We start from the raw sequence: 27,429 nt of genomic DNA on the forward strand, positions 1-27,429 counted from the left end.
CATTAATTTTCCCATAGAACATGAGCAAATGTTCCTGTAAATGGAATATTGACTCATCAATGCATTTTTGGAGGGCTGTCATAAAGCTTTTTTTTTAACAAACTATTGTGTTTACTATTGTTTAACAATCAAAGCAGATGAGACTAGTTTTTTACAGTGACTATACAGCATGCACTAAAGTTATAGTGCCACACATTTTGTTCAATGGCGAACAGATGAAGAATACGAGGACAAGATCAGAGGAGACAAAGTACAGGAATAAGACAAACGTTGCCAAACGACACACCCTCAGTCTGCTTGGAATACATCATTTTTTTTAATATCTAATGCTTGACAGAAACAGACAGAGAGAGAGAGGAGAGAGAGAGAGAGAGAGAGAGAGAGGATATTCAGATCAGATTTAGAGCTAGAGAGATCACAAGTCTTGGTCTGACATTGTATTCAAGGACAATGATCAAGATCAAAGCATAAAAGTTACAAATTAAAAGTACTGATCCGCTCCATTATATTTATAGTTGAAGTGTGTTATTTTTGCACCCCTAGGATACCAGAACAGATAGTCCCACCCGAAACTCACACCACTGTTTGAGACAATTTTGCTGTCTCTGGCTGGTTGGAATGCTGAAACAAACAGAGCAATGTTTTTATAGAGCCACAGAACCAAAGTTTTCAAACTTTTCAGGGAAATCAATCTAAAAAAGGCTTGCTTATAGTCGTATATTACTCTACATATCTGTGAGAATGCATTTCGACTTAATATAAATAAGTTATCTAGTTCAGTAGTCAGGGCACTGTTAAAGGAGTCAGTGTCAGTGAGACACCCCATTTTTAGGGCTGTCTCAATTGCAAAATTGTTCCAGTGCACTGAAATGTTCGCTCCCTAAAAATCCCACAATGCACTGTAAAAACCAAGGAGCATAGTTGCCTGAAATGTCTCTTAAATCATTAGAAGACGAGCACAAGTGTAAAACTATGTAGTACAAGCCGAATTTTATTAATGTCTTTCATTCATAATTACCATGAAAGTGAAACAATCTTTTAAATATTTGAGTTGTGAAAAGAAGTTTTAAAATACACTCTTATTTATTTTAATTTTTATGTCATTTATCTGTTATATTAACACTGTATGTTTGAATATCTTCAACGAAAATGAAAGGTAGTGTCATTTATACAACGATGCGCAAGCTCGTGTTCATGATAAACTTATTCAAGACATAGGGAGCTAGGGAGCTGATTGAGACACAGGGACATTCTCCAAGAAAATAATGTTGTCAGTGTGTGTGCACATGTGTATTAAGTCACAAGGCCATGAATCCCTGGGCAACATTTGGGGGCAGATGCTCATGCATCGGAATCAGAGACAGCAATTAAGCTAATGAGGCAAGTAACTAATGTAGCCATCGCTTTAAATGAAGATGCTAATTAATAGTCACTTTAATGATGCTGTTTCATCACCTCTTGTGGCTCTGTGCACTGTTGCATTCTGGGAAGTCTTAATTACACTTCACTTCTCTTCTAAATTGCAAACTGAGGAATTCAGACATTTATTCTGACAGTATGATTGGCTCTGAGTGTGATATAAGATGATAACTTTGACAGAAGTTGTTGCAATCTAGTGTTGCATGGTATACTGGTGCTACAGCAGTATCACAATACTAAAGTGGTGCCACTGTATTTTTTAATCAGTAGTACCATTAATACGGTAGTACCATTTATGTTGTATGTATGGTAGTAAAAATTATTTTTGCTAAAACCTTCATTTGAATCAGACATCAATAACATTAATAATGTTGTCTTTCCAAATGGCATCCTCTTAACACAGTGCCCTTTAAGAGTGCTGTTTAGAATTTGTCCCTTATATGGTTTTGTTTATTTTTCAATGTGTGGTTTTCCCATGCTTTAAACGCACACACGTCTGAATCCCAGCATCTTAATTTGGCGGTCGTGCCTCCTAATGGATAATATGGATTTAAATACAGCTTTGGAGAGTGAGAAGCTTTTTAAAAAAACACAATTCATGAGATCTGGAATTAGTTTGGGGTTTGCCTGATGAATCAGCCGTGAATGCCTACAAAGATTTCAAGCCAAAGGGGGAACACCAGCAACCTTATTAAATACCTTCAGACACATCCCACTGTTTCTGCAGAATACACGCAGGTAAGTGCCACTTCATTTAACTAAATGCTTTATCTTAACATTTACAGGTTTACAATTTCTCTGAAAAATCGAATGTTGCAAACATGTATTTTTTCCAATTACAAATGCTTTTGGGAAACGCTGCCCAGATCGGTTTGGTCACAGTTTGATCACGTCCCTGAGCCGTGCGATCGAACCGGTGTGTGTGTAATCTGCATTCGTGCTGCTCTTTACCAGGAGAGAGGGGCTGAAACGGTTGTAATAATGAAACAGCTGCTTAAAATTGTTTTATTCAATGTTACAATATCTTTATTATAAATAATCACAGATTAATGGAATACAAGTTTAAAGCCCTTGCCATTTGAAATGGCTGTTATGTAGTTTTTTTTTTTCAAACTAATCAAACTAAGAATGTATTAGGTAACAAGTCAGTCCATTTGAGCCTTCTCCCAGTTCATCCATCAGTTATTTTCACCACTTCCGGAGCAATAAGTGGAATTGCTAGTTACTAAGAATCATTATAACAAACTGTGTTTAATAATTAAAACACAATCGAGTGGCATCGTTGTGATACTACTTGGTAGTGTGATACTTTAGTTGGTATAGTATCATAATATATGATCGTGGTATCGTGACAACCCTATTGCAATCCATTGGCTATCTGTGAATCTTTCTTTGGGGTGATTGCGGCTTTACAAAGAGTTCTATCTGCCCTACTTGGAGATAAGTTTTCAATCTCTAAAACAAACTCAACTAGTCTGTCTGTTTCATCTACTGTATCTTTTGTTTTATCTATCATTCTATGATTCTCTTGATCATTCTTTTTGCCATTCCATTCCATCCATCCATTCAAACCACAAAAGCCCTAAATAACCTCCACAGTTCAAAACTTCATGGTCATGCCCAGTGACTTTGTGCTCTAACTATAAAATAGGGCCCCAAGACTTTTCAAGCCAACATCAAAATTTGTCTCAAAGAACTTCACTCTATGGCCAGATCAGCATATTTTAGCTTCATCTTCTCATCTCCAGACCCTCTTCCCTATTTAGAACTGTTGTTACAATAGTATATGAGAACAAATGGTAATACTATATAATAATTATGGTTACAGTTATTTAAAAAAACTAAAAAAATTATATATATATGACATACAGTATATGCATTATGAATACCTTTTAGCATTAAGAATACAGGCTTCATAGAAGTCAAATACAGCTTTTTTTTTATAAAACAGGATGCAAAAACACTGGTCTGAAATGTAGAAATAGTGTAGTCATCAGAATTCTGCTTTAGTCTATAATTAAACCGTGTCATATTTTGACTCTCTGTGACTTTCAAAAGAACCATCTTCATCTCAGTACATTTTTGTAACACTTTCACAAGGAAGAGAGAGAGAGATGGTGTTTGAGCCCAAATGCAGAATTTAATGAGAAACATGAAAGATAAACAAATAACTATGCCAACAACAATGATGATGATGATGATAAAAAAGGAAATATAAATACAAACATGGAAGTGACAAGTGAATAGCTACATCAGACTAAGATTAGTCAAAGAACGAGAGAACATGAGGGCATAAATACATACATGGGTAATGACAAAACATAGAACACCTGTGAACAAAGATGGGGAAGACATGAGTGTAATGTGGGCAGTGCATCATGGGAAGTGTAGTCTAAGGGAAAAACATCAACACAAGTCTCAATAGGTGTCAAATTAAAAGTCAAAACATAAAGGGAATGTGATGGAGCTGTGACAGAACCACCCCCTTAATGGGCGGCTCCTGAAGCCCAAATACAGTATGGATGATTGGGAGTCCAAGTCAGAGCCGGTGGATGACCAATAGACCGATAGAGTCTCTGGTAGAGTGGAAGAGGACCTGGAGACTGGGGAGGAGCAAGAGAATTGGGTGGAACTGGTAGATGAGCTGGAGACCGAAAAGGAGCTAGCGGATGACAAGAAGGCCAGGGAGGAGCCTGAGGATGATCAGAAGGCCAGGGAGAGGCTGCAGATGATCAGGAGAGGGGTCCGGAGGTTTGGGTGGGCAGCTCCAGGCCAGGAGAGGGGTCTGTTGGTTTGGAAGGTGGGTCCCGGAAGGGTATGGGGTCCGGCAGTTTGGGAGGTGGCTCTAGGAAGGTAACTGGCAAATGATCAGAACACCAGGATGGAACTGGCAGGGGTTCAGGGGGTGGAGCCTCAGGGGGCAGAGCCACAGTTGGCTCAGGGGGTTGAGTCTCAGGAAGTGGATCCGAAGGTGGAGTGGTTGGAACCGCTGGAGGAGTCGTCTCTGGGAAAGTGGGCGGAACCACTGGAGGAGGAGTCTCTGGTAGAGTGGAAGGGGCCGCTAGAGGAGGAGCAGGTGGGAGAAGGAGTGGTCGGAGTAGTGGAAGACTTAGAAGACTTAGCATGGAAAGGACAAGTGAATAGCTACATCGGACTAAGACTAGTCAAAGAAGGAGAGAACATGAGGGCTTCAATAAATACGTGGGTAAAGGCAAAACATAGAAAACCTGGGAACAAAAATGGGGAACAGATGAGTGCATCTTAGGAAGTGTAGTCTAAGGGAAAAACTTCAACATAAGACTCAATAGGTGTAAAATTAAAAGTCCAAACATAAAGGGAAGGCGATGGGATGATGGCGCTGTGACAATGTTATTGACAAGAAATTGTAAGGAAAATGGTTCTTGTCTGCTTGTCTTCCTTAAACATGCAGCTTCAAAGCTTCCGAATCATTTGACTATGTCAGAATTTTTAAAGACAGATTTTGATCTTCATAAAAGTAATTTGTGCCGGTCCATAAACTTTTTATGAAAAGTTTGTAAAGACATACAGGTTTGCCCTATAAAAACTCAGCACATATGTAAGCTCTGAGCAAGTCTTTCTAAGAAACAGTAGTTAGAGAACTGACACTAAAGTGATTGAAAATTCCCTTAAAAATCTGTATGCCACCCCATGGTGCACCTCAGTTTGGCATGCAGTAGTAGCAAGAGTACCAAAATGTCTTATTTCAACATATTTCTACTCATCTAACCAAACTGAACAACTGAAAATACAGTATGTATCAAAAGCAGTCATACCTACTTTAAATACAATTCATAGGTGTTACTGCATGTGATGTCATAGACATCAGATACCATGAGTCATACCATAATGTTAAGCAATAATATTAAGAAGTGAGCATTAATATGTGTGTTAACAGTTACAACTTTGGTACATGTCCTACTGTCTAGCCTTCACACCAAAGATTAGTCATTCAGAATAAAGAGCAAGCAGAAAGAGCAAGCCCTAGTACACAATGCATCTGTTGTTCTGCCCCCGATTTATGAATGAGGTCCCTTTTGTAGATATGGAATTTTCTGGATACTGACATGGAAGACAATACAAGGACATCTTAATGAAGAACAGCGGAATGTAAGTATATTAAAAGAGGAAAACATCTCACAAGGATATAACCCCATTCTTGGAGTATATCACCAAGAAATGACTGTAACGAACCCCGCTCCTCTAGTTCTCCCGCTTCATCGAGCTCACACGCTCACTCCCAATCACCCCCCTCTGGCTCTCATGCACGCTCCCAATCACCAGAGTATTAGTTTCACCTGTACTCGTCCCAATCACCTGGTTATTCGTTTCACCTGCACCGCTCGTTTTCTCCCCTATATATATCACAACCCTTTCATTTCACTCTGGTTGGTTATTGTTTAGTTTACCCCTTCGCTTTGCCAGCTCTAGTGTTCCCCTAGCTCCCCTGTCTATTCAACTCGCTTGTTTACCCGTTCTGCTATTCTGACTTCCCCGGCTTTGACCTTACGCTTTCCTCGACCACTCTTTTGTAGTTTTGCCCCGTTGCCACATCCTGATTCCCCGGCTTTGACCTTACGCTCCCCTTGACCACTCGCTTCTGGATTTGCCCTATTTGTACTTTTGCTTTGCCTGCAATAAACGCAGTTTGACTATACATTGTGACTGTCTCTTCTTGTGCGGGTTACAATGACCCCATGCTTTTTTCCATAAGTGGGACAAAACTGAAATGAGAGCAGTCCCATTAAAGCAAATTAATCTATTTAATTGGGAAGTTTCTGTACTATGTTCCCAACTGGAAATGCCAAGCAATGGCTGCCTGGTTACAGATATTTGAGAATTGTCTGTTTCTCATTAGTAGAATGCATTAGATTACAGAATACATAGAAGACAGTCTCTCTCTCTCTCTATATATCCCCTTTTGTAACTCAGCAAAGCCAGTCAAAACATGATTTGAATATTCTCTCTAGTGTGGTGTCCATGGTTTTCCCTTTTGCTCTTGGCCACAGCTTGGCAAGCTGTTGCCATAGAGACCTGTGGGATCAGCACACATACATGGCACTATTTGAATAGTTATTTTCATGTGGAATAGATTATGGCAATAATTAAACAATATGCAAAGGAAAAAACTAAACAAATGGTGCACTTTTATGGTTTCACGTCTGGTTATTGTCAACAACAGTCATAACAGTCAATGACTCATGTTTGCTTTCCACTCAGTCTTCTTCAAACACTCAGCAGTGCCTCTGGAAAAAGTACATCAAAAAATCTGGGTTTACCCTGAGATTTTATGTTACTAGGTCATCAGAGGTCTTAATGGTTTTGTGTGCGGTGTTTCTAAGGTTGTTTGGGTTTGGTTTTGATTGTGGTTGGATTTGCTGTATTGCACATGTTTTGTCATGGCAAAGCTTATCTGACCTCATGCTTTTTTGCTCACTTGTAAATGTGCAAAGATGTAAACATTCACACACAATGCAAGCTTTAAAAGTGTTATCTTAGATGAAAACTAACCATAAACCAACCTGTTTCAAATAAATGTTTGTACACTTTACTCACAAGCAGAGGTTGCACAACAAATAATAGTTATCCACCAATTTTTGTCATGGTCTGAGACATGCTCAGGAATTTATAGGGACAGGGACTACAACCCTGACACGACTCCGGTGAATTTGTTGGTTTGCTCTGTGTGTTTTGTTATTTTCTCTCCCTTAAGTCTTGCATGCGCTGCAGGCATGCATGATCAGTGTTTCCATGGGAACATTGATTGTTCACAGGTGAACGCTGATCATGCCACTAATTAGCATGCTAGCCGTACCTGGTTCTCCACTGATTCACTCCCTACTTAAGCCCTTCATGTTCTCAAGTTCTTTGCTAGATTGATGTTTGATATGAAGTACTTACCTCACTCGCTCTTCCTAGTTGGTCCTGTCTGGTTTATCTGTTTGGTTGCCTGACTGCATGTTGGGAGTGTGGTTGCCTTCCAGTTTGCTGTATGCTTGTTCTCTGTGCTTATGAGTTTTCAACAGAGGATTCCTTGTCTCTACCCATGTGTTGGGAGAGTGATTGCCTTCCAGTTCTCTGCACCTCACTACGCTTCAATGGAGGATACTTATGAATCTGCTCCTGACTACCACAATGCACACACATTATCTCATTTACTCATCCTTGTGCCATCTTAGATGTGTATGACTTTCTTTCTTATGCTGAACACAAATTACGATTTTTAAAAAGATATTTCAGCTCTGTTGGTCCTCACAATGTAAGTGAATTGTGACCAGAATTTTTAAATATCGATTTGTTTCTCACCCACACCTATCATATTGCTTCAGAAGATATAGATTTAACCATTGGAGCCATAAGGAATAATTTTATGCCTCCTTTGTCATTTTGGAGTTCTAGTTTCCATTCACCTGTATTGTATGGACCTACAGAGCTGAGATATTCTTCTAAAGATCTTCATTTGTGTTTTGAAGAAGAAAGTCATACACCTATGGGATGGCATGAGGGTGAGTAAATGATATGATAATTTTCATTTTTTGGTTTTTATCCCTTTATGAACAATTTATTCTACGTATTAATTCAGAGTAGGGGATCCCAGCTGCCTCCGCATCTGAGACCGTCAACCACAGAGACATGGCGCGTGTGGAGTCTTCACACCATCCACCACAGCATCCATACTCAACTCCCCACACACCCCACCGAGAACGAATCACATTAGAGCGACCACGAGGAAGTTACCTTATGTGACACTACCCTCTCTAGCAACCAGGCCAATTTGGTTGCTTAGGAGTCGCTCCGCACACCCTGGGATTCGAACCAGCGCCTTTACCACTGAGCTAAATAAATTACTACTACTAGCTACTAATCCATTACGCAGGCTTCCTAACTTCCACTTAACATACAGTATGCACATACAGTACATTTATCAACTTCTGTATGTCGTGAAAGACGGTTGAGAGGGATTTATTTATGTGATGCTTATTTCCTGAATTATTACACAATTTGTACAGTATATGTAAACATAGTCAAAAAAGTATTCAAAACTATGCAAAGTATTATTAAAATTACGAAACAAGGAAATGTTATGTGAGAAATTAATTCAGTTAAATTATAGTTCCTAGAGTGGGATTTTATATGCATACAAAATAAGCACAAGTTTAATTGTCAAATTTGCTAATTTGTATGTGTTTTGGGCCACTTGTAATAATAAACTAAATCTAACCAAAAATATATATATACTGTGTGTGTGTGTGTATATATGTATATATATATATATATATATATATATAAATAAATAAAATTCCAGTGGATATTAGAGCAGCCACATAGCATTTCTAATTTCTTTATAAGTATTTGAACTGCATAAAATACAGTATGGGTCATTTTGGTTTTCTGTGAAAAAAAAAAACAACATCAGAGTCTCTCCTTTTCTTAAAAGGCATATTCAATGTCCTTTGATAGCTTTGTCAATGAACCCACAGAACGCAGGAGCTGTCAGCCCATGATATTTGATATTTAACTGCTGAAGAAACCTGTGACAAGCTCCAACAGTGCATAAAACTTGAAAATTAAAGCTCAACACGAAACTTCAAAGACAGAAGGGAGATTAACCTTAAAACATGGACATGAAGGTATAAATCTTTAAAGGTATAAATCTTTAATACTCCTGAGTGAGGAGAAACATCATAGGATAAAACCCTCATTATTTACTCACCATCTTATCATACAAAACTAGGGATGCACTAACTTGTTTCTCTCCTTTTTTTTAAAATTCCGATAACTGAACTCTCGCTATTAGCCGATCCTGATCCGATACCAGTGTTGTTTTTTCTAAATGAGTTTAGAATATATTAACTTACTGTGTGGAATTGACTGGAAACTGACTGGTTTCTTTCATGTGTAAAGAATCAAAAAACCTCTAACTATGAATCGGTTTGTTTTAAAATCGAGAGAAAAAAAACAATTAGATAAAACCATGTGCATCTTATTAGGAAAAAACTTTGTTGATAACTATGCTAGAGCAAACATTTGCAGCAAAATAAACAGTACATTAACAGCACCGACTCATTTCGATACCTGCACGCTGTCTGAGTCTGTTTGACACACGACTGCTTCCAAATGCTCACACACAAATTTGACATATGGGGGAAAAAAATCAATGCACAAACAATCAAATTAAAATCATGAAAATATAATTCAACCGCAAAAGGCTGCAATCTTAGTCTGCATAAACTGCTTTCTTTAAAGTGAATGTGTGAAGCCGACCGCTCATAGTCCCACACAGAATCAAGCGTGCTGTGTGTTATATGAAATGACATAGCAGAGCACTCATCCACTGTGAAGCGCACAGCACATGCACACTATATATTTATCAAATTAAATCACAGCATTTGCGATTTAATGATCACACTGGGACATGTAGCGAACTGTTTATCTGGAAAAGTGGAGCTTCTGCCAAAAACATGTCAAAATTGAAACTCACATCAACATAAAAGCTTGATAACAAAATTTTAAGAACTTGTGACATTAATATATTACAATAGAGCACAATGTAATAATCGCTAATAATAATGATTAATAATAATAATAGTAGTAGTAGTAGTAGGAGTTGTTGTATTAGCAGAAGCAGTAGTAGTAATAATAATAATAATAAAAAAATAAGCAATATTTAAAAATTGCTGTTGTTTGGTTGAAAAAAATGCAATGGTATTTTGAAAAGTAATTTAAAGTTTTTGGAATTAATTTGATAAGACACTATTTTGATGATGAAATTAAACCTTAAAACATGGAATGAAAAAAATAAAAATAAAACAGATTTCAGTAAGGCCTAAAAACACTTAAACAATGCATTCTTTAATTAGAAACACTTGAAGTGCACATGCATTTGTTTTAATTTATTATTTACATTGAAATTTGGCTAAAGAAGAGTTCAATAGCACATTACCATATTAACATATTTTTTGCTGTGGTATTGGTGTCAGGATCAGTGAAATTTCACTGGTATCTGTACCGGCCACTGACATTTTGGTATTGTAACATATGAAATGTAAATGTGAGTACATAATGGCACTCGTTTCATTTGGGAAACTATTCCTTTGGAAGCACAAGATGAGATGATTTTAAGAGATTAATGGAACCTTCTCAAACTCCTGCCTGATTCCATAGAAAACACTTTTGTCCACCTACACAAGACAGCTGCATGACCCCGAGCATAAAAATCTCCATTGTTAGACAGAAAACCGTAACAAGTCATCATTTATGAGAGACTGTCGAGAGGTAAAAAGCAGGTCACTCTCTCTTCACCTCTCTTGTTTGGCACTTGGCATGAAATTTGAACTTTCAGAATGTTAGGATATTTGCATGTGAATGAGTGCTGGCATCTGTGTATTTGAGCGTGTGTGGTAGCTTACATGATGTGTAGTGTGTAAACAATGCAATGTGATCATCTGCATGTGTGTTTGCATGTAAAGATTTGGTTACCCCAAAACACCCATCCATTTTAACACATGTCCATTTTAAAGGGACTTAAAGTGACTCACCAGAGCTTTGGTCTCGTCCTCGTCTTTGTAGTAGAAGAGTTGATCTCCTCGTAGGACGAACCAGCGCGTGTGCCAGGTCTTCACAAAACCTCCTTGCTTCCGGAGCCAACCGCAGCGGAGAACACCCTGTCTGCCTGACACGGGTCCATGCTGTGGGCTGCTGCCCATGCTTCCAGCCTGATATTCCATGACCAAACCAACACACCACTCTGTCCACAAAAAAAACAGAATGTGAGAAGGTTTGTTTTAGCATACTGAACCACAAAGTAAAGGATGGAAACAACAAGAATTGACCATGAGTAAGGACTTCTGTCTGTTTGCTACCTGCTATCTCTTTTAAAACTCACCACGGTACATACATTGACATCTCAGGTAGATAATCTGTTATTAATAATAATAATAATAATAATAATATCCTTTTCACAACAATCCTGAAGGACAGTGCTGGTCAGTATCTTGGTAAGCCATAATATTGAACATTTCATCTATGCAGTATTTGCATTCATCCAGATAAGCCAATACTTTATAAGATGTGAAACATATGTTAGGTGAGAAAGGAAAAAGGAAGTTGTGAATTGTGTATTGTGGGATGAATTTGATTGGCTCACCTCACTAAACAAATAGCATGTGTTTTCTTCAAAAATGTTGTCAATCATCCAGCATCATTTCTATGATCACTTTTTCTTAAAGTGAAGTTAGGGGGTTGTTCTTATTTAAAAAATATTGATGTCCAATATTTTAGTGAATCAAAGTTTTGAGTCAGTTCTTTTCAATTAATTTGGCAAATCATTTCACAAATAGTGTGTATGATTCATTAAAATAAAAAATAAATAAAAAATCAGTAATCACAAATGCCACAAATAATATAATTATTATTATATTATTAAAATTTGTGTAAATTCATTGGTCAAAACAAGCATATATAAGGATTAGAATAAAGACTTGAGGGTGGCGGATTTTTTTACTTTGTCTTTCTAGCAAGTCAGTCCACTATTGACCATCTTTGGAATTTTACCGGAAGGCAATTTCTAGTCATGATAGTGCAGCTCTACTTGAATGGGGGAACACCGAAATCTCAAAATTGGTTGGTAAAAATTATGATCAAAGAACATATTTTAAATCAGCACTAAAATAAAACATCAATGGTATCCTAAATTGTGCCTCTTTACTATAGATTATGCTGAAAAACGCAATTTTACCAGCTTGGTTTGCTAATGCGCATGCACATTCTCGAATTGATTGACAGGTGATGTCTGCATCTAAGAGGTGATTGGCTCTTTAACCTGTAAGGTGGGACTTCCTTCCTGCATCCGTTGACCACTGGGCACTAGAGCTATTTGATTGGGCGTTCCCATTTCTCCCATTCATTTTAAAAGAAGTGGGCGGTCTCTGATAAACAGTCTCTGGTTGAGCCAGTAAACCACCACCAAGAAACCACCTAGAAAACCCCCTAGCAACAGCATAGCAACATGCTAAAAACAACTTATTACATTCTAGAAACAGCATGATGACACACTACAGTAACAACCAATCAGAATGCCTTACTAACCTCCAAGCACTGCTCTAGCAATCACCCAGAACACCCTTAAAACCGCATAGCAACATGCTAAAATCTTTTAGGACGTTCTTGCAACTACACCGTAGAGCACTTACAACCAATCAGAATGCCTTACCAACCTCAGATCAACACACTGGCAAACACCCAGAGTACACTAACAACCACATAGCAGCATGCTAAAAACTACTAAGGATATTCTAGCAACTGCATAGCAATGCACTAACAACCAAAGAAAACACATTCTAAACCACCTATTAACACCTTCTACTTTGATTCCTGGTCATCATTGTAACATACTGGTCTCTTTCATGGGTATAACTGTATTTCCTTACACTACTATCATGCCTACAAGTTTTGCAAGTGTAAATAGCACAAACATGTTGTCTTTAAATTTAAACCTTTTCTGACCTATTGACATATCATGTGTAACTCATTTGCAGACTGACATTTACATTCACAATGAGCACATGATTTTCATCTCTTTATAGAGTTTTGCTCTGGGAGTTCAGGTAGCGAATCTGTGGTCACAAAGGAGGAAGTGACCTGAATTATAGTGCACACTGACACATCTTTTCTACGAGTCATTCCCTTTCTCTCCTTTCCTATTTCTCTCGCTCACTCAAAAGGAAAACCAGATGGTGTTTGGGGATGGAATAAAATCCTGATATTTCACAAGTCTATGAGAACAGCAGACCTCCTCGTAACAACATTCTGTTCAAGAGATTAAAATCTGTGCCGAACACAGTGCCAGGTGACACAGTCCAGGAACAAAAAATGTAAAAAGTAAATACAACAACAGTTGCTGTTTTTGCTGTGAGCTGGAACTGTAATTGTGTCTGTCCACCATGAAGTCAGAAACATATTCCACGCAAATGCTTGGCCAAAGCATTGCAAGTGCACACTTTTGCTGTACATACAGTACATAAAGTGTGTTTTTGCATTACTGTGACAGACACAAACCTTATGGCACTTTTCCACTGCCCGTTATGGTTCGACTCGCCTCAACTCTACTCGTTTACTTTTCTGAGCTTGCATTTCCACTGCAGTTTAGTGCCGCATCAACGTGGGTGGGATTATAGGATGATTGTCATAGTTACGCCGCCTCTACTGCCGTGACATCATCTTAAACACAACAAAAAACAACAAAACGCAAACTGACCAAAACAATAACACAACCTCTAGCTGTTAGCTACTAGCTCATTGTGCTGCATAAATCAGTTGATCCATGGTGATTTTTTTACACAAGATGTAACAGTTAAATTGGCCTGGTTGTTTTAGAAACAAGCTTCCAGTAGCTGGTCAACTAAATAAAGTGAAGCTTTCAAGCAGAGTATAGAGTTAACTTAACAAAACGTACCATCCTCCATCATGGCTGCGTCCAGGGCATTCTCCCTCCCATTGCTCGCCAGTTTAGATAGCGTCCATTTGGTCAAACCACTTCCACATTTCCTTGATGGTTCTGTAGTCACTTTTAAGTTTTTTTTAACTTTTCCCTACAATGTTGGTAGGTCCCGTGCTAGCCGTGTGCGTCCAAAAGTTGAGACACTCCCTGAGAGACTTTTTAGTTTTGCGTTGTTTCTTTCTTCACTAACGAGTGGACAGTCTGCACCTTGTTTTTTGACCACGGCGTGGTTTTGCACACAGCCATTTATTTTTCACAGTTTGAAAGGCACTTGAACAAATGATACTGTTATCACTGTTGCCATCTTTAAAACTAGCGGGTTGATGTCGGGTGTCGGGAATCCAGTGACGCTGGTAGTGACGATTCTCCCTGACCAATCAGTGATCTGCAGGATATTTACGTCACATTTAGTATCGGCTCGGCTCGCTTGGAACCTCGACCGAGGTGGTACTAAAAAAAGTATCAGGTACCAGGTACTATCCACAGTGGAAAACCCCAAAAAAGCGAGCAGAGTCAACTTGAGTCAAGTTGTACCATGCAGTGGAAAAGCCCCATTAGTGAACAAGGGGGTGACAGTGGCTGTACCATTCAAGCCAAGGGGGTCTTTATTACCTGGAATGGGCCATTAGCATTCACATTCACCTCAAAGGTAGTTGCTCATCTATGAAACCTGCTTGATCCCATATTTGCTCATGGTTTCTAAATTCTGGGCCCAATTTTTATTTCTCGATATTCTTCAGCCTATATTGATGATATTCAATAAATATGTTTATATTCAATTAAATGCTATAAAAGTGTTACAAATTTGCATATATATATATATACATGCCTACTGTATATGTTTCGTGCCTACATGTCGCAGTTCCAGAAACCAGACAAGGCAGGAAATCCCATACTTGCAAGTGCGAAACATAGTGATTGTCCAAACACCTGATGTTCATTCAAATGGTTGTCTGACAACAAGACATGCAAGAATGAAATCATAAATGTGCTTTATGTGAGTGTTTATTAAATTACATTAAATCTTTTGGCAAAGGAGGAGTGAAGGATGCAGCCATGTCGAGCCACACCAACATCATTGTGTTTATGCCCATCAAGATATCAATATCATGTCACGCCTGTCGGGGTAGATTTTTTACCCACTCAGCACAAAAGTGTTTTAGTGTGCAGAGGATGTCATTTCCTTTAAGTTCCCTATGTGTTTTTTTCCCATTCATTCTCCAAATCTCACAAACTTCAATTTGTTCACACACCTGAGGCTAGTTGGCACTGCGTCTTGCTGCTTGACAAATGACAAAGAGTGTCATTTGACAGACATTCTTCACAACCGGCAGACCTTATTCCTTCAGAACACAACAAAGTCTGTCCACAGAATGTAATTATATGTCTAATATCAACGTAATTCAGTACAAAATAGTACAGATGAAAAATAGTTTAATTCATAAAATTAAAATGAATAATTGTGTGTTTTACTTCATGTATTTTGGGGATTTTTAGAATATTGTTGTATTTGCAGACATTTGATCTCTTTGTAGCTAAAAAAAGCTACAAGCTGGTTTGCTTGTCCGTTGGCAGGTTTTGGAGGGATTTTGTGCACTATTTAGCTGGTCCACCTTGGAGACCATCTTGGCCAAGCTAGGAGATCTGCTGAATGTTTTTCAGCACGTTATATGTGGATAGAAGAGTGTAAGGCAGTTTACTAGGATTTAGAGAAGAGCCAAATAATTCCTATATATAAACCTCCAAAATCCTAAACTAATCTTCACGTCCATTGTCATTCATAACCCTGAATAGATTACTTCAGGATTTATTATCAGATTTTTTAGGTGAATATGACATATCTGCTGTAGAACTGCCCAACTTGCATGCAGAGAAAAAGATAATGCATGCAAATAAAAAAAGAGTAACAGGATAATCCTCTTGTTCCTGTCATATTTAGAGGTCAGCGCTCATTTTCTCATTCTGTGTCTCACGTCGTCCTCATTAATGATTCAGACATGGCCAGTGTCAAAACATGTTGATCTCCAGACAGAATTCTGAAATATAGTACCACCCCTGCATCTCATTTCCTCCACTGGCTTCGACAAAAAAACCCACTGATGATGTTTTTTCTCAGTGGCTGACAGCACCGGAGACACAGAAATGGTTCAAACAAGGACACATAGACTCTGTTTTTTCCCCCAGATTTCTTCTGCAGGCTTATATATTTATATATATATATATATATATATATATAGCTTTATGTGTATTTTGAAATTAGCTCAAATATGCTAAATATAAAATCTGTGTGGATGGATACATTTTCTCTGAATATATGTGCAGGGATCAACCTAAAAAGGGACATTTCAACAACTTTGGTTAACGATATGGAAAGGTTTGGACCAAATGTTGTTCAAATAAATTTAGATTCAATAAAAGTTCTCACAATTTTAGGACAAAGCTTTCTTATTACAACGTTGTTAATATGTGGATGAGTGGTGGTGGTGTAGTGGGCTAAAGCACTAAACTGTTAAAGCAGAAGGTTGTCGGTTCGATCCCCACAGCCACCACCATTGTGTCCTTGATCAAGGCACTTATCTCCAGGTTGCTCCGGGGGGGATTGTCCCTGTAATAAGGGCTCTGTAAGTCGCTTTGGATAAAAACGTCTGCCAAATGCATAAATGTAAATGTAAATATGTCCTTTAAACTATATTTCTTTAAAAACTAATTTTGAGGGTAGCGGTGTATGAAGAAAGCTTTCCGGAATGCTAACATTAAAGGTATGTCCTAAACTATTTTGGCAGCTTTTTAAAAAATCGACAAAATGAAAAATTATATCGTCCGATACCATAAATGTTAAAATACAGAGTGATCGACCAGTAGTAATCTACATTATATAAACAAATGCTGTTGACTGAACTTAACTTGTATCGAACCCAGAACATTTCTTTCAGTAACGTTCTACACACATTATGAAAACTGGACATTTTCACGGTTCCCACAACTGCAATGTAATATTTTGTAAATGTTTAAAGAATATAAATTGGCTAGCAGGGGAAAAAACAATACTAAAATGCAACCAACCAAATAACAATGCATAGTTAGGATAGCTAAATAAATAGGCTTATCGACTTTTTAAGAGGGATGCAGTAATGTTGCTCATATCCTTTGCTGTTGACGTCAAACGGCGTGCATCCAATCAACCTTAACAGTATTTTGATGCAAATTCCTACGTGACTTGGCAGAACCAAGCCAAATTAGGTAGATGCTAGCATGGACAGGTAACAGGACATTCCTTCATCCTCAAAAACCCTGAACAAAACTATGCAAGGTAAAATACGTCCCAAACTACATCAAATATGGATAAACTTGCATTTAAATTGAATTCAAGAACGTTCTTTTGCTGTAAGGAACTTCAGATTGTATATGAAAGTTGTCAGTGTAAACTACACATTCATATAAACACAACATATAAACAAGTGTCAATACATTCACAACATGGATTCAACTTTAATCAGTTTAAACAGTTCAAAAGTAAACTTGCAGAAAGGATAAGCTTGTGCTGACCACAGTGTGTTTTGTGCATTTAATTATTGGCTGCCGAGAGCATAAAACCATCTAAATTTAATTTCATACAATAAACAGTCTGTGTTGGAACTGTGTTGGGTTGCTACATAAATGTCCAACATAAAATCAGGGTGCTGCAGCCTCACCAGATGAGGAACAAAATAAAATAGCCTTCAATGCAGCACAGCTTATGATAATTTGAAGCAATTGTGACCAATTGTAAGTCATGAATATTATTTCTTGGAAAAAAAGCCATTTTGAATGTGCAATAAAGCAATATGCACTAGAAGTAGACCGATATAATGGTTTTACAGTTTAATCTGCGCTGCTTTTTGGAACTATTGGTTGTTGGCAAACAATCTATGGCAATATGCAATACAGTATATATAACTCTTCATCTGGTGAATATATAGGCTATAAAAAGCTTAATGTGTTAAATAGTACTGTAGAGCGGAGGAGGGTGGTGCTGGGCTGTAACGACGCACGCCCGGTCCCCAATAAGCCTGATGGGGTGCACGAGGGATAAATGTGGCCGGTGACGACAGTTCGAGAGAGAGAGAATAAATATAATATAATTTATATTGTTACGCCAGTTCTCGACTCCTCCTTTCCCCTGATCCCCCTTTACACTTGTGCCGAAACCCGGGAGAAGGGTCTGGCTGCAGACTGTGGGCGATTGGAGCTCCACTCTCAAACAGGAAATACGTCACCTCCACTCCAGTTATTGTGTTGTAAAAATGTAAGATTATTTGTTTTTTTTGTTTTTTTTTACATAAAAACAATTAAAACTTAAATTGTGGAAATTATTCTTCATTATTTTACATTGGTTGATTTGTACATGTTATTTAGCTTTAAATTGAAAATTCTGAAATTATTTTTACTATAATATTATATTTAAAAGTCATAAACCGTAAAAGTGTAGTATACTGCTTTGATATTGTGTGTGAAGATTAGGTGAGGTCACGTATATATACGCTCGGTTAAATAAATAAATAAATAAATAAATAAATAAATAAATAAATATATATATATATATATATATATATATATATATATATGCTCGGTCGCAGTCATAGACAGTATAAGGCCGCAGTAGAGGTGACGTATATATGCGGTCCGGCGCAGTGGAGGTGACGTATTTCCGCTTTTGAATGGAGCTCCACTCGCCCCGTAGTCTGCAGCCAGCCCCTATTGAAACCCGGGACTGCTGGTTGTGTGGTTGCTTTTATGCCGCTCTTCCCATGCATGCTGGAGGTGTTATTACAGGTGGCATAATTTCGCTCAGGTGTAAGCACCCTTACCGCTTTCTCTCTCTCTGGACGGGAGCTCGACCACGCCCCGCTGCCACAAGTACATATAAAGCACTGCAACTGGGCAAAGTATCTGTCATTTCAAAATAAAAGTCCCCCAGTGTATTTCAGGCTTGTATAATATATCATTAATTTTGGTTGCACAATAAACTGCTTTAGGGATTTTAATAATTTTGGATTCTTGTAGCCTCAATGTATGTGCCTGTCATAATAAGGAAAGACAAAGAAATGTTTGATCTGTAAATGGATTTAAAAAAAAACTATCGGCCGATTAATCGTTTATCTTATAATATGATTGCATTGTTTTAAATGAGTAGCTGGACTTCTGTAAACTCATTGAAACTATTGGACAAATTATCCAATTAATTATAAATAGTAGACTTTCTAGAAGTGTTGTGCCTTCAGAGTTTAAAAATGCTCAAATGCAACCATTGAATAAAAAACCCAATTAGGACATTTCCGACCTTTAAAATTTTAGACCTATTTCCAAACTACCTTTTCTATCTAAAATATTGTAGAAAGTGGTGCTTCGTCAGCTACAGTTTTTTCTGGAAAGATATACTCTTCTGGAGGCTCTTCGGTCTGGTTTTAAAGCTCGTCATAGCACTGAAACTGCCTTTTAAAAGTTTATAAGGATCTCCACTCAATCACTGATTCAGATGACTCTGTTATACTCATGCTTTTAGAACTTAGCAGCCTTTGATAAGGTGGACCATGATATTCTAATTTCTTACTTAGAGCGTTGTGTTGGTGTTAAAAGTATTGCTCTGGGATGGTTTCGATCTTATCTGTCCAATAGAAGCTTTTTAGTCTGCTCTGGCAACTGTGTAACCTCGTCAGCACCCCTTCCTTGTGGGGTCCCACAGGGTTCTATTCTTGGACCGATTCTGTTCTCCCTATATATGCTCCCTGTAGGATCTAGTATCAGGAAATATGGCATCTCGTTCCACTGCTATGCTGATGGCACACAACTTTATTTACCTCTGAAGTGTAAGGACAACTTCGCCTACAAATCATGAAATGGATTAGCTCCTACCTATCTTTTAGATCTCATCCAACCTCATGTTCCATCAAGGCCTCTTAGGTCCACTGACCATATGTTGTTGGTTGTTCCCAGGGCTAGGTTGAAGCATGGGGGACCGTGCTTTTGCCGTTGCAGCCCTGTTGCTCTGGAACAGCCTTCCTCTGCATGTTAGGTAGGCTCCTACTTGCTGACTCTTTTTAAATCAAGGCTAAGGACTCATTATTACTCACTGGCCTTTAATTCAGCATGAGATCGTCCTTTTATGTGTTTTATGTTTTTATGTTCAAATTGTTGATTTCCTTGTGTTTGTTTTTGTTTCAATATATTTTACTGTCCAGCACTGGCCAACAACTATTGTTTTAAATGCGCTTTATAAATAATGAAAGCTATGTCAGCTAATGAAAGCTAATGAAAGTATGAAAGCTGCACTGCCACGTTGTCATTAGCACTGAGGTGGCAGTGTGTGCGTGTGCTCTGATGAACTCCAGATGTTCTGCTCGACTACCGTCATCTGCTTAGCAAGTGCAGGGTTGCGAGATCCTGCCGATCGCTCTGATGTACCGCCATCACAAACACACATGTTCAGTCACAACCCTTACCAATACGAGAGCAATATGACTGACTAATACATGTACATAAAATGTATCCTTGGAATAGCATATTACCACACTATTCATATTATTTCTGCTGTATGCACCAAATAAATTATGATTTCAGGGAAATATTTTGGCAATTGTTAGTAGAACATCCAGGCATCCTGTTCATCCAATCGGGTGAATACAGATACATTTGCCAATGTTTTGACACAAAAAATTCAAAAAAGTTGCCCAGTTTATTCATCCTACTGCACACTATGTGTAATATGCTCAACTTGACCTTCCATTTCCAGTCTGACAAACCAACCAGAAGTAATATTAGTAGAATTTTAAGATCTCCTTTTTGGCTTATTTATTTGATCAGACTGTGTGTAGATACTGATTTCCTGATTCTCAAGCTCTCGATTCAATTCGAATAAATTCAGATTCCTGAGCATTCCATTCAAAACACAGCCACACGCAAATACAGACTATACATTCACATTGTGCTGGTCTAGTAATATCTATGTTATTGTAGGTCAAAATATTTGCTCAAGATTGTTTTTGAATTTTCACTCTTCCAATACACTTGGTTTGAATGAGATTATGATTACAGAGCAGCATACCACCTGTGTTGTGTGTACTGTATGTGTTTAAGTAGCCTACAAATACATAACACTCATTTGTTGCCACAGAGCGTGGGTGTATGCCCTGTGTTTTTGTATGTGTTCATTGTGTTTGTGCCTGTCTCGAGTAAGAACTTTGTCACTGTGACAGCTCTACTACACCTCTGTGATAAATGCTGTCTGCAGTCTATGGGTGCAGCAATGTTGTGTGTCGCTGAACTTTCCCATCTATAAAATCCTCTCAGAAGACCCAACAGCTGTGACAGGGACAGAGAACCTTCGAAACATCAAACACAGACCCTTACCACAACAGTCAGAGAGGAAGACTGTCCTTTATAACAGGATTTGCTCTAAAACTCACCTTCCATCACAAATAACAGCCATGATCCACTGTAGACACCAAATATAAGTTCAATGTACTTAAAACTCAAAAGTGCCAAAGAAACCTCTTATAGTTCAAGTAATTATGACATTTGTTGAATTATAATGTGTTAGCACAAAGAGGTGAACAAAATCTAATGTCTCCATTTTTCAAACTGCACTCAGTTTTGCTGTGTGCATAATATCTTTTTGTACAGTTTGGTTTATAGCCACTTTTTGACCGGGGGTCAATATATCAGAGCTGCTGATGAGACCCCTGGACAAAAAGTGGCTTATTTACATGACAATCATCATGTCAAACAATTGATGATGGTAATGGGCTAACAAGCTAATAACAGGGTGACAAGGTGGGCATCAAGTGTGTGTATGAATCCGTGTATGGGCGGAGGATGGATTGCATCATATCCGGATTTGATGGATGAGGGATATCAATCTTATCCATCATATCAACATGGGATTGCATCATATCCTGCAACATCAGGGCAGACCAGGGACATATGCAAGGATGTTTTTGTGGACTTCAGTTTGGCTTTCAACACCATCATCCCAGCTATTCTCTGGACTAAATTACACCAACTCTCTGTTCCCACATCTATCTGTCAATGGATTACCAGCTTTCTGATGGACAGGCAGCAGCTAGTGAGACAAGGGAAATTCACTGCTAGCACCTGTACAATCAGCACTGGCTGATCAGCACCCACTACTCTTCTCCCTGTATAAAAATTACCGCACAAACAAGGACCCCACTGTCAAGCTCCTGAAGTTTGCAAATGATACCATTGTCATCGGCCTCATCTAAGATGACGATGAGTCTGCATACAGAAGTGAGGTTGAACAGCTAGCTGTCTGGTGCAGTCAAAACAACATTGAGCTGAACATGCTCAAAACAGTGGAGATGATTGTGGACTTTAGGAGGAACACCCCAACACTGACCCCCTCACCATTTTAATCAGCACTGTGGCAGCAGTGGAGGCATTCAGGTTCCTGGGCACTACCATCTCAAAGGACCTTGAGTGGAAGACACACATTGACTGTGGTGCTGCTGTGGTGCTGCTGATACAGTTCTACTCAGCATTCATTAAGTCTGTCCTCTGCACTTCAGTAACTGTCTGGATTGGTGCAGCATGAAATCGGACATCAGAAGACTGCAAAGGACAGTTCGGACTGCTGAGAGGATTATTGGTTGCCACCTGCCCTCCCTTCAAGACCTGTACACTTACAGAGTCAGGAAAAAGGCTGGGAAAATCCCTCTGGACCCCACTCATTCTACACTACAGAGTTCTGAGCACCAGAACCGTCAGATACAGGAACAGTTTTTTCCCTCAGGCAATCCATCTCATTAACTGCCCCATTGAGCAATAATTATGTGCAATTCACAGTCTAGTCTTTTTATATCTATCCAACACATCATACCTCTTATGCCATTACATTACCTTGCACTGTATATAAAGATTTGAAACAGATATAACAGATAACGGAGATGATCGTGTCCTCTTGCAAAGTCCCTCTGTCTGGCATAAAGCAGTTTATTGACCAGGTTTATGAATTATGCACTGTGCAGTCTGCTGAATAGAAATCAAATATTAATGCTCATTTTAATCCTATGTCCAGTTCTTCATCTAGTTTGAAAAGTTAAATAACAAAACTATTGATGAATAAATAAGGAATATATAAATAAGTGAATAGCCTTGCTGAAAAAAAACAATCTGCCTAATCTGGTTTGCCGGTCTTAGTTGGTATCTTAGCTGGTTTAAGCTGGTCTCCCAGCTGGACTCAGCTGGAAAGTGCCCAAATACCCCACTAAAACCAGCTAAACCATCTTAGTGTAGGCTGGTTTAGGCAGTTTTAAAAGCAGGGAGTGGTGGTGGCGTAGTGGACTAAAGCACATAACGGGTAATCAGAAGGTCGCTGGTTCGATCCCCACAGCCACCACCATTGTGTCCTTGAGCAAGTTGGGGGATTGTCCCTGTAATAAGTGCACTGTAAGTCGCTTTAGATAAAAGAGTCTGTCAAATGCATAAATGTAGGGAAGCATGCTTATTTGAAATGAAATTGTGTGGCTAACAGGGATTTTACAATTCTTCACAAACCGCTTCCTGTTTGGGGGGTATTTGATCTGTATTAGGGGTGTAATGGTTCAAATTTATCGCGGTTTTAGGGTCAGAATTTTGGTACTGTTCGGTATCTGCTTTGTTCAGAAAAATAAATATTACTGCCAATCCAAAGAAAACTCTATTTAGTTAACACTTCAACAGGTTTGCCCTTAATAAATATCATGGTTTTACAACAGTAACCATAGTTTAACCATGTTATTTATACACTGTAAAAAATCCGTAATTTTAATGGTAAAAGACAGTAAAAAATGCAACACTTGCATTTAAGTATGCTGAAGCATATGAGTAGGCTAATTAACTGTTTGTGTTTTCATTTAATATTTGCGTCTACTAGGCCTGTTGCAATTATTAAATAATCGTCTTTTATTTAAAGTCACATTTTAATGCCCAAATAAGAGTATTTTAAGTGAATATGCTAAATGTCATCAACGGCGCATTTGTGTGTCATTTAGTAGATCTCCGATTATTACTGAGTTGCACCGCTGATGTCAACCAGCTGCTCCGGTCACCTGCTCTGATGCGTGCGCCATTAGCAGACTCATATCAAACTCCCACGAAAATATAGACAAACAAATATAAACTTTGATCATAAACGCAAAGCACTATGACTTCACTTTAAAGGATCGTGTAATGGCAAATGTCCACGACATTGAATCTCCCTTTTTATCTTAATGAATTTTCGAGCAGAAAGACAGAGTATGGCTTTTGTTAAACAACCAATGAAAAACACTCTTGTATAAGTGTATTTGTATCATGCTAGATTTCTGTTCTTGTGATCCAGGTTTGATTCCTGGTTGATGCACTGGTTCCCCTCACTGGTTGTCATGTGATTTAGCAGCTAAAGGGATGCTAAACGATAAGCACGCTGCATATTTGTAAAAGTACATATTTTGTTTCCCTTATCTTTTACATTATTAAATTTGGTCCCCATCAATCCTGAATATGTGGTTACATCATTGACTATGACACTGTAGCCTTTAGCAAAGAACCAATGCATGATCTTGTTCACAGTAAAAACATAATCATTCACATTTTAGACACATGCTAATGTTTTGATTAGTAATTAATTAGTAGTTATTTTAAATTGGCCAAAGTTAGTTAATAGTTCTCAATGAGGCAGATCAAATTCAGCAATTATTGATTACCTAACAGTGGACTACCTCAGTCATCAGTTCGCTATTACTTACTGATTGGTTAATCACGTTTCCATTTTGGTTAATAGTAGTAACTAAAGTGTTAATGTAGTACTATTCATTTATCCTGAATTAATTCCTGCATAATTACCTATTAATAACGGACCATTATTATAAAGCGTTACCTCAGAATATGTTTTTTGCCAATGGGTAAAAAATCTATTTTCACACGTGACTGAAAGATTGTCTCTAAAATTAACATGCAGATCGGGTCTTTTACCATGGCTGGCTGCTTCAAACTTCACCAATGACTCATATTTTATTACTCACTCGTGATCATTCTCAGAAGTACCAAGCTTTTTAAGCCATCCATTTAGAGAAAGTAAACAATGGCTGTTTTGACTGCCAGCTAATCTGATGGTTTACCTAATGTAAAGATCAGTTTGGCAGACATTTCTGTCTATCTCTTTCAATGCAGTGAACAGAAATGGTCTTGTGCATAAAGGTATTTCTTCTAACATCGATCACACACAATTATGAAGGACTTTAAATAACTTAGCATTCTGCTCAGTAGTGACAGTTTTGATGTTTATAAAGATGCTTGGCTAGCGTTCCCTGGCATGGAAATGGTGAACGCATAACTTGTAGTTTCCTGTAACAGACATCTCAATCAGATATAATGGATTATTTGACAACGAGACTTTTCCCACCAAGGAATGACTTTAACCAACTTGCTCAATAAGTTTCTCTTCAAAACTACGCCAGTGCCTGCTATACCAACTGTTGCAATAACAATGACAATGTAATGTATTATGAACTGCGGTCGGACATATTTCGTAACACAACACCACCAAATCAAGCTTGTGTATCTAGAAGACAGAGTTGCTGAAATGAAAGTCCAAAATATACTTCACGCAAGTATGCAAATGAGTACCCGAGCATCCTTACAAAAAACGTTGAAAAACGTTTTCTGGCGCACTTGTTACAAACCAGCTACAAACTTACAACTAAGTTATTTTCATATGCAAATGAGTTTGCTATTCACTGCAAATGTTTGCTAGAAGTTTTCAGCACTATGATATCGACTATGTCTTACAAAGATCCCGATGTTGATTGCAAATGACTGACAGACAATGATCAACAATATTGGGAAATGGCAAAACCATGGATTTGGGAAGTTGCCAAATATATTAAACAGTGGCCAAGATGTGAAACTAGCACCCGCCACCTGCAAAATGCAACAAGGCTAATTCCAGTTCCCAAGCTCCTCGTCCAGATGTATTTCATGTGGGTAATTTTGTTCATCTACCCCCAACAGGCAGTGTTCATCTGAAAACTATTTGCAAAAATAATGTTGTCTATGAGAATAATGCAAATTATCTCTGATCATCTCGGGAGGTGCTGTGAGTTTAGTTCGCTTTATTTCCATGTTGTTAGCATGCATTGTGAATGCAACTTTGCAGGTGGAATTTATTAGGCTTTATAATTATTATGATTATTGTTATCTTTACATTTATGATTGTCTTTAGTTCTTAATCTGTAGACTATTAGTCATTTTCACCTGGTGTCGTTGAAGGATACTTGAGGGATGGCAAATGGAACCATTGTAGATGGTAAATGTTTGGATATAGGGAGGTGTGTAAATAAGATTATTTGATCACTTTGTTATTTTATTGATTTTTTCTTTTAGTTTAAAGTGCAATTTGAATTTAGAAATGTCTTTTATGTTTTTTCAATAAATGAATAAAAATTTTTAAAGCAAAACTGTGGCAGGGCGGAGGGCGGGGCCGGGCCGTGATCTTACACATGGCTAATCAAGCCTCCAAGAGTGTTACAGTGGTGCCGAGAACCCGGGTTTGGAAGAGAGCGCCGCTATGGAGCCTTCACCGCTGGCCGAAGTCATCAAAGCCCTCACCATCATCCAGCAGACAAACACACAAATGACGGACAAGTCCGTAAACGATCTCTCTCTCCCGCCGGATCCTCTGCAGTCGACCTTTATCCCTCTTGGAGGCTTGATTAGCCTAATACGGGACCGGGTGTGTAAGATCACGACCCGGCCCCGCCCTCCACCCTGCCACATTAACCAATAAAGCAAAAACAATCATGACCCTCGGCAGGGGGTTGACAATCTGATATTGCAATGTTTTATAAGGTGATTATCACTAAAATTATTTCTACATATCGCCCAGCACTGCTCTGCATTACCTGTTAGCTCAGTGTATCATCTGGTCACTCTTACCACTCTTTAAGTGCTTACTATGTTTACTCTCCATATAGGAATGTGACAGAGCTGTGCACACAAAGCAGACCTCCATGTTTGTCATGGCTTTGTTTGGCTGTTTTACTGTAGGCAAAGGGTGTATTTGTATCCTACCACTTTCTCTAACTCATGAGCTGCCCACCTAAGCAACATTTTTTGGTATCATAGACACTCCCAAGGTGATGGCTGCTCATAATGGTAGGCAGCAAAATTATGATATCTCATTAAATTTAGCAAGTTTATTGTGAGTCCCACAGACACCCTACAACAAACCCTAACCCTAAGCCTAACCTTAACCTTCCATTAGAAAAAAAATAACCTTAATTTTACTACAGTGACTATAGTTTTACCATGGTATTTTGTTGTAAAATGAGTAATCACAAAACGAACCATGGTTACTATATTACCACCATATTACTGTAGTAACAACATGGTTAATTGCATTAAGTCTATGGTTTCTGGCAAAAAAAACAAAAAACATGGTTACTACAATATTACTATAGTAATACGGTGATCTACAC

The 27,429-nt window shown here is 38.3% G+C and overlaps 1 protein-coding gene across 1 annotated transcript in view; it reads right to left on the reverse strand.

The window, feature by feature from the left end:
• LOC127624808 (rho GTPase-activating protein 24-like) overlaps positions 1–27,429 on the reverse strand; it is a 123,059-nt gene that overhangs the window by 86,510 nt on the left and 9,120 nt on the right. Inside the window, exon 2 of the mRNA XM_052099739.1 lies at positions 10,977–11,185. Within this exon, the coding sequence (XP_051955699.1) occupies positions 10,977–11,165 (189 nt within the window). The 5' untranslated portion in view covers positions 11,166–11,185. The remainder of the gene's footprint in view (positions 1–10,976; positions 11,186–27,429) is intronic.

The sequence above is a fragment of the Xyrauchen texanus genome, chromosome 31 (assembly GCF_025860055.1).
Source record: "Xyrauchen texanus isolate HMW12.3.18 chromosome 31, RBS_HiC_50CHRs, whole genome shotgun sequence".
In the NCBI taxonomy this organism is placed as follows: Eukaryota; Metazoa; Chordata; class Actinopteri; order Cypriniformes; family Catostomidae; genus Xyrauchen; species Xyrauchen texanus.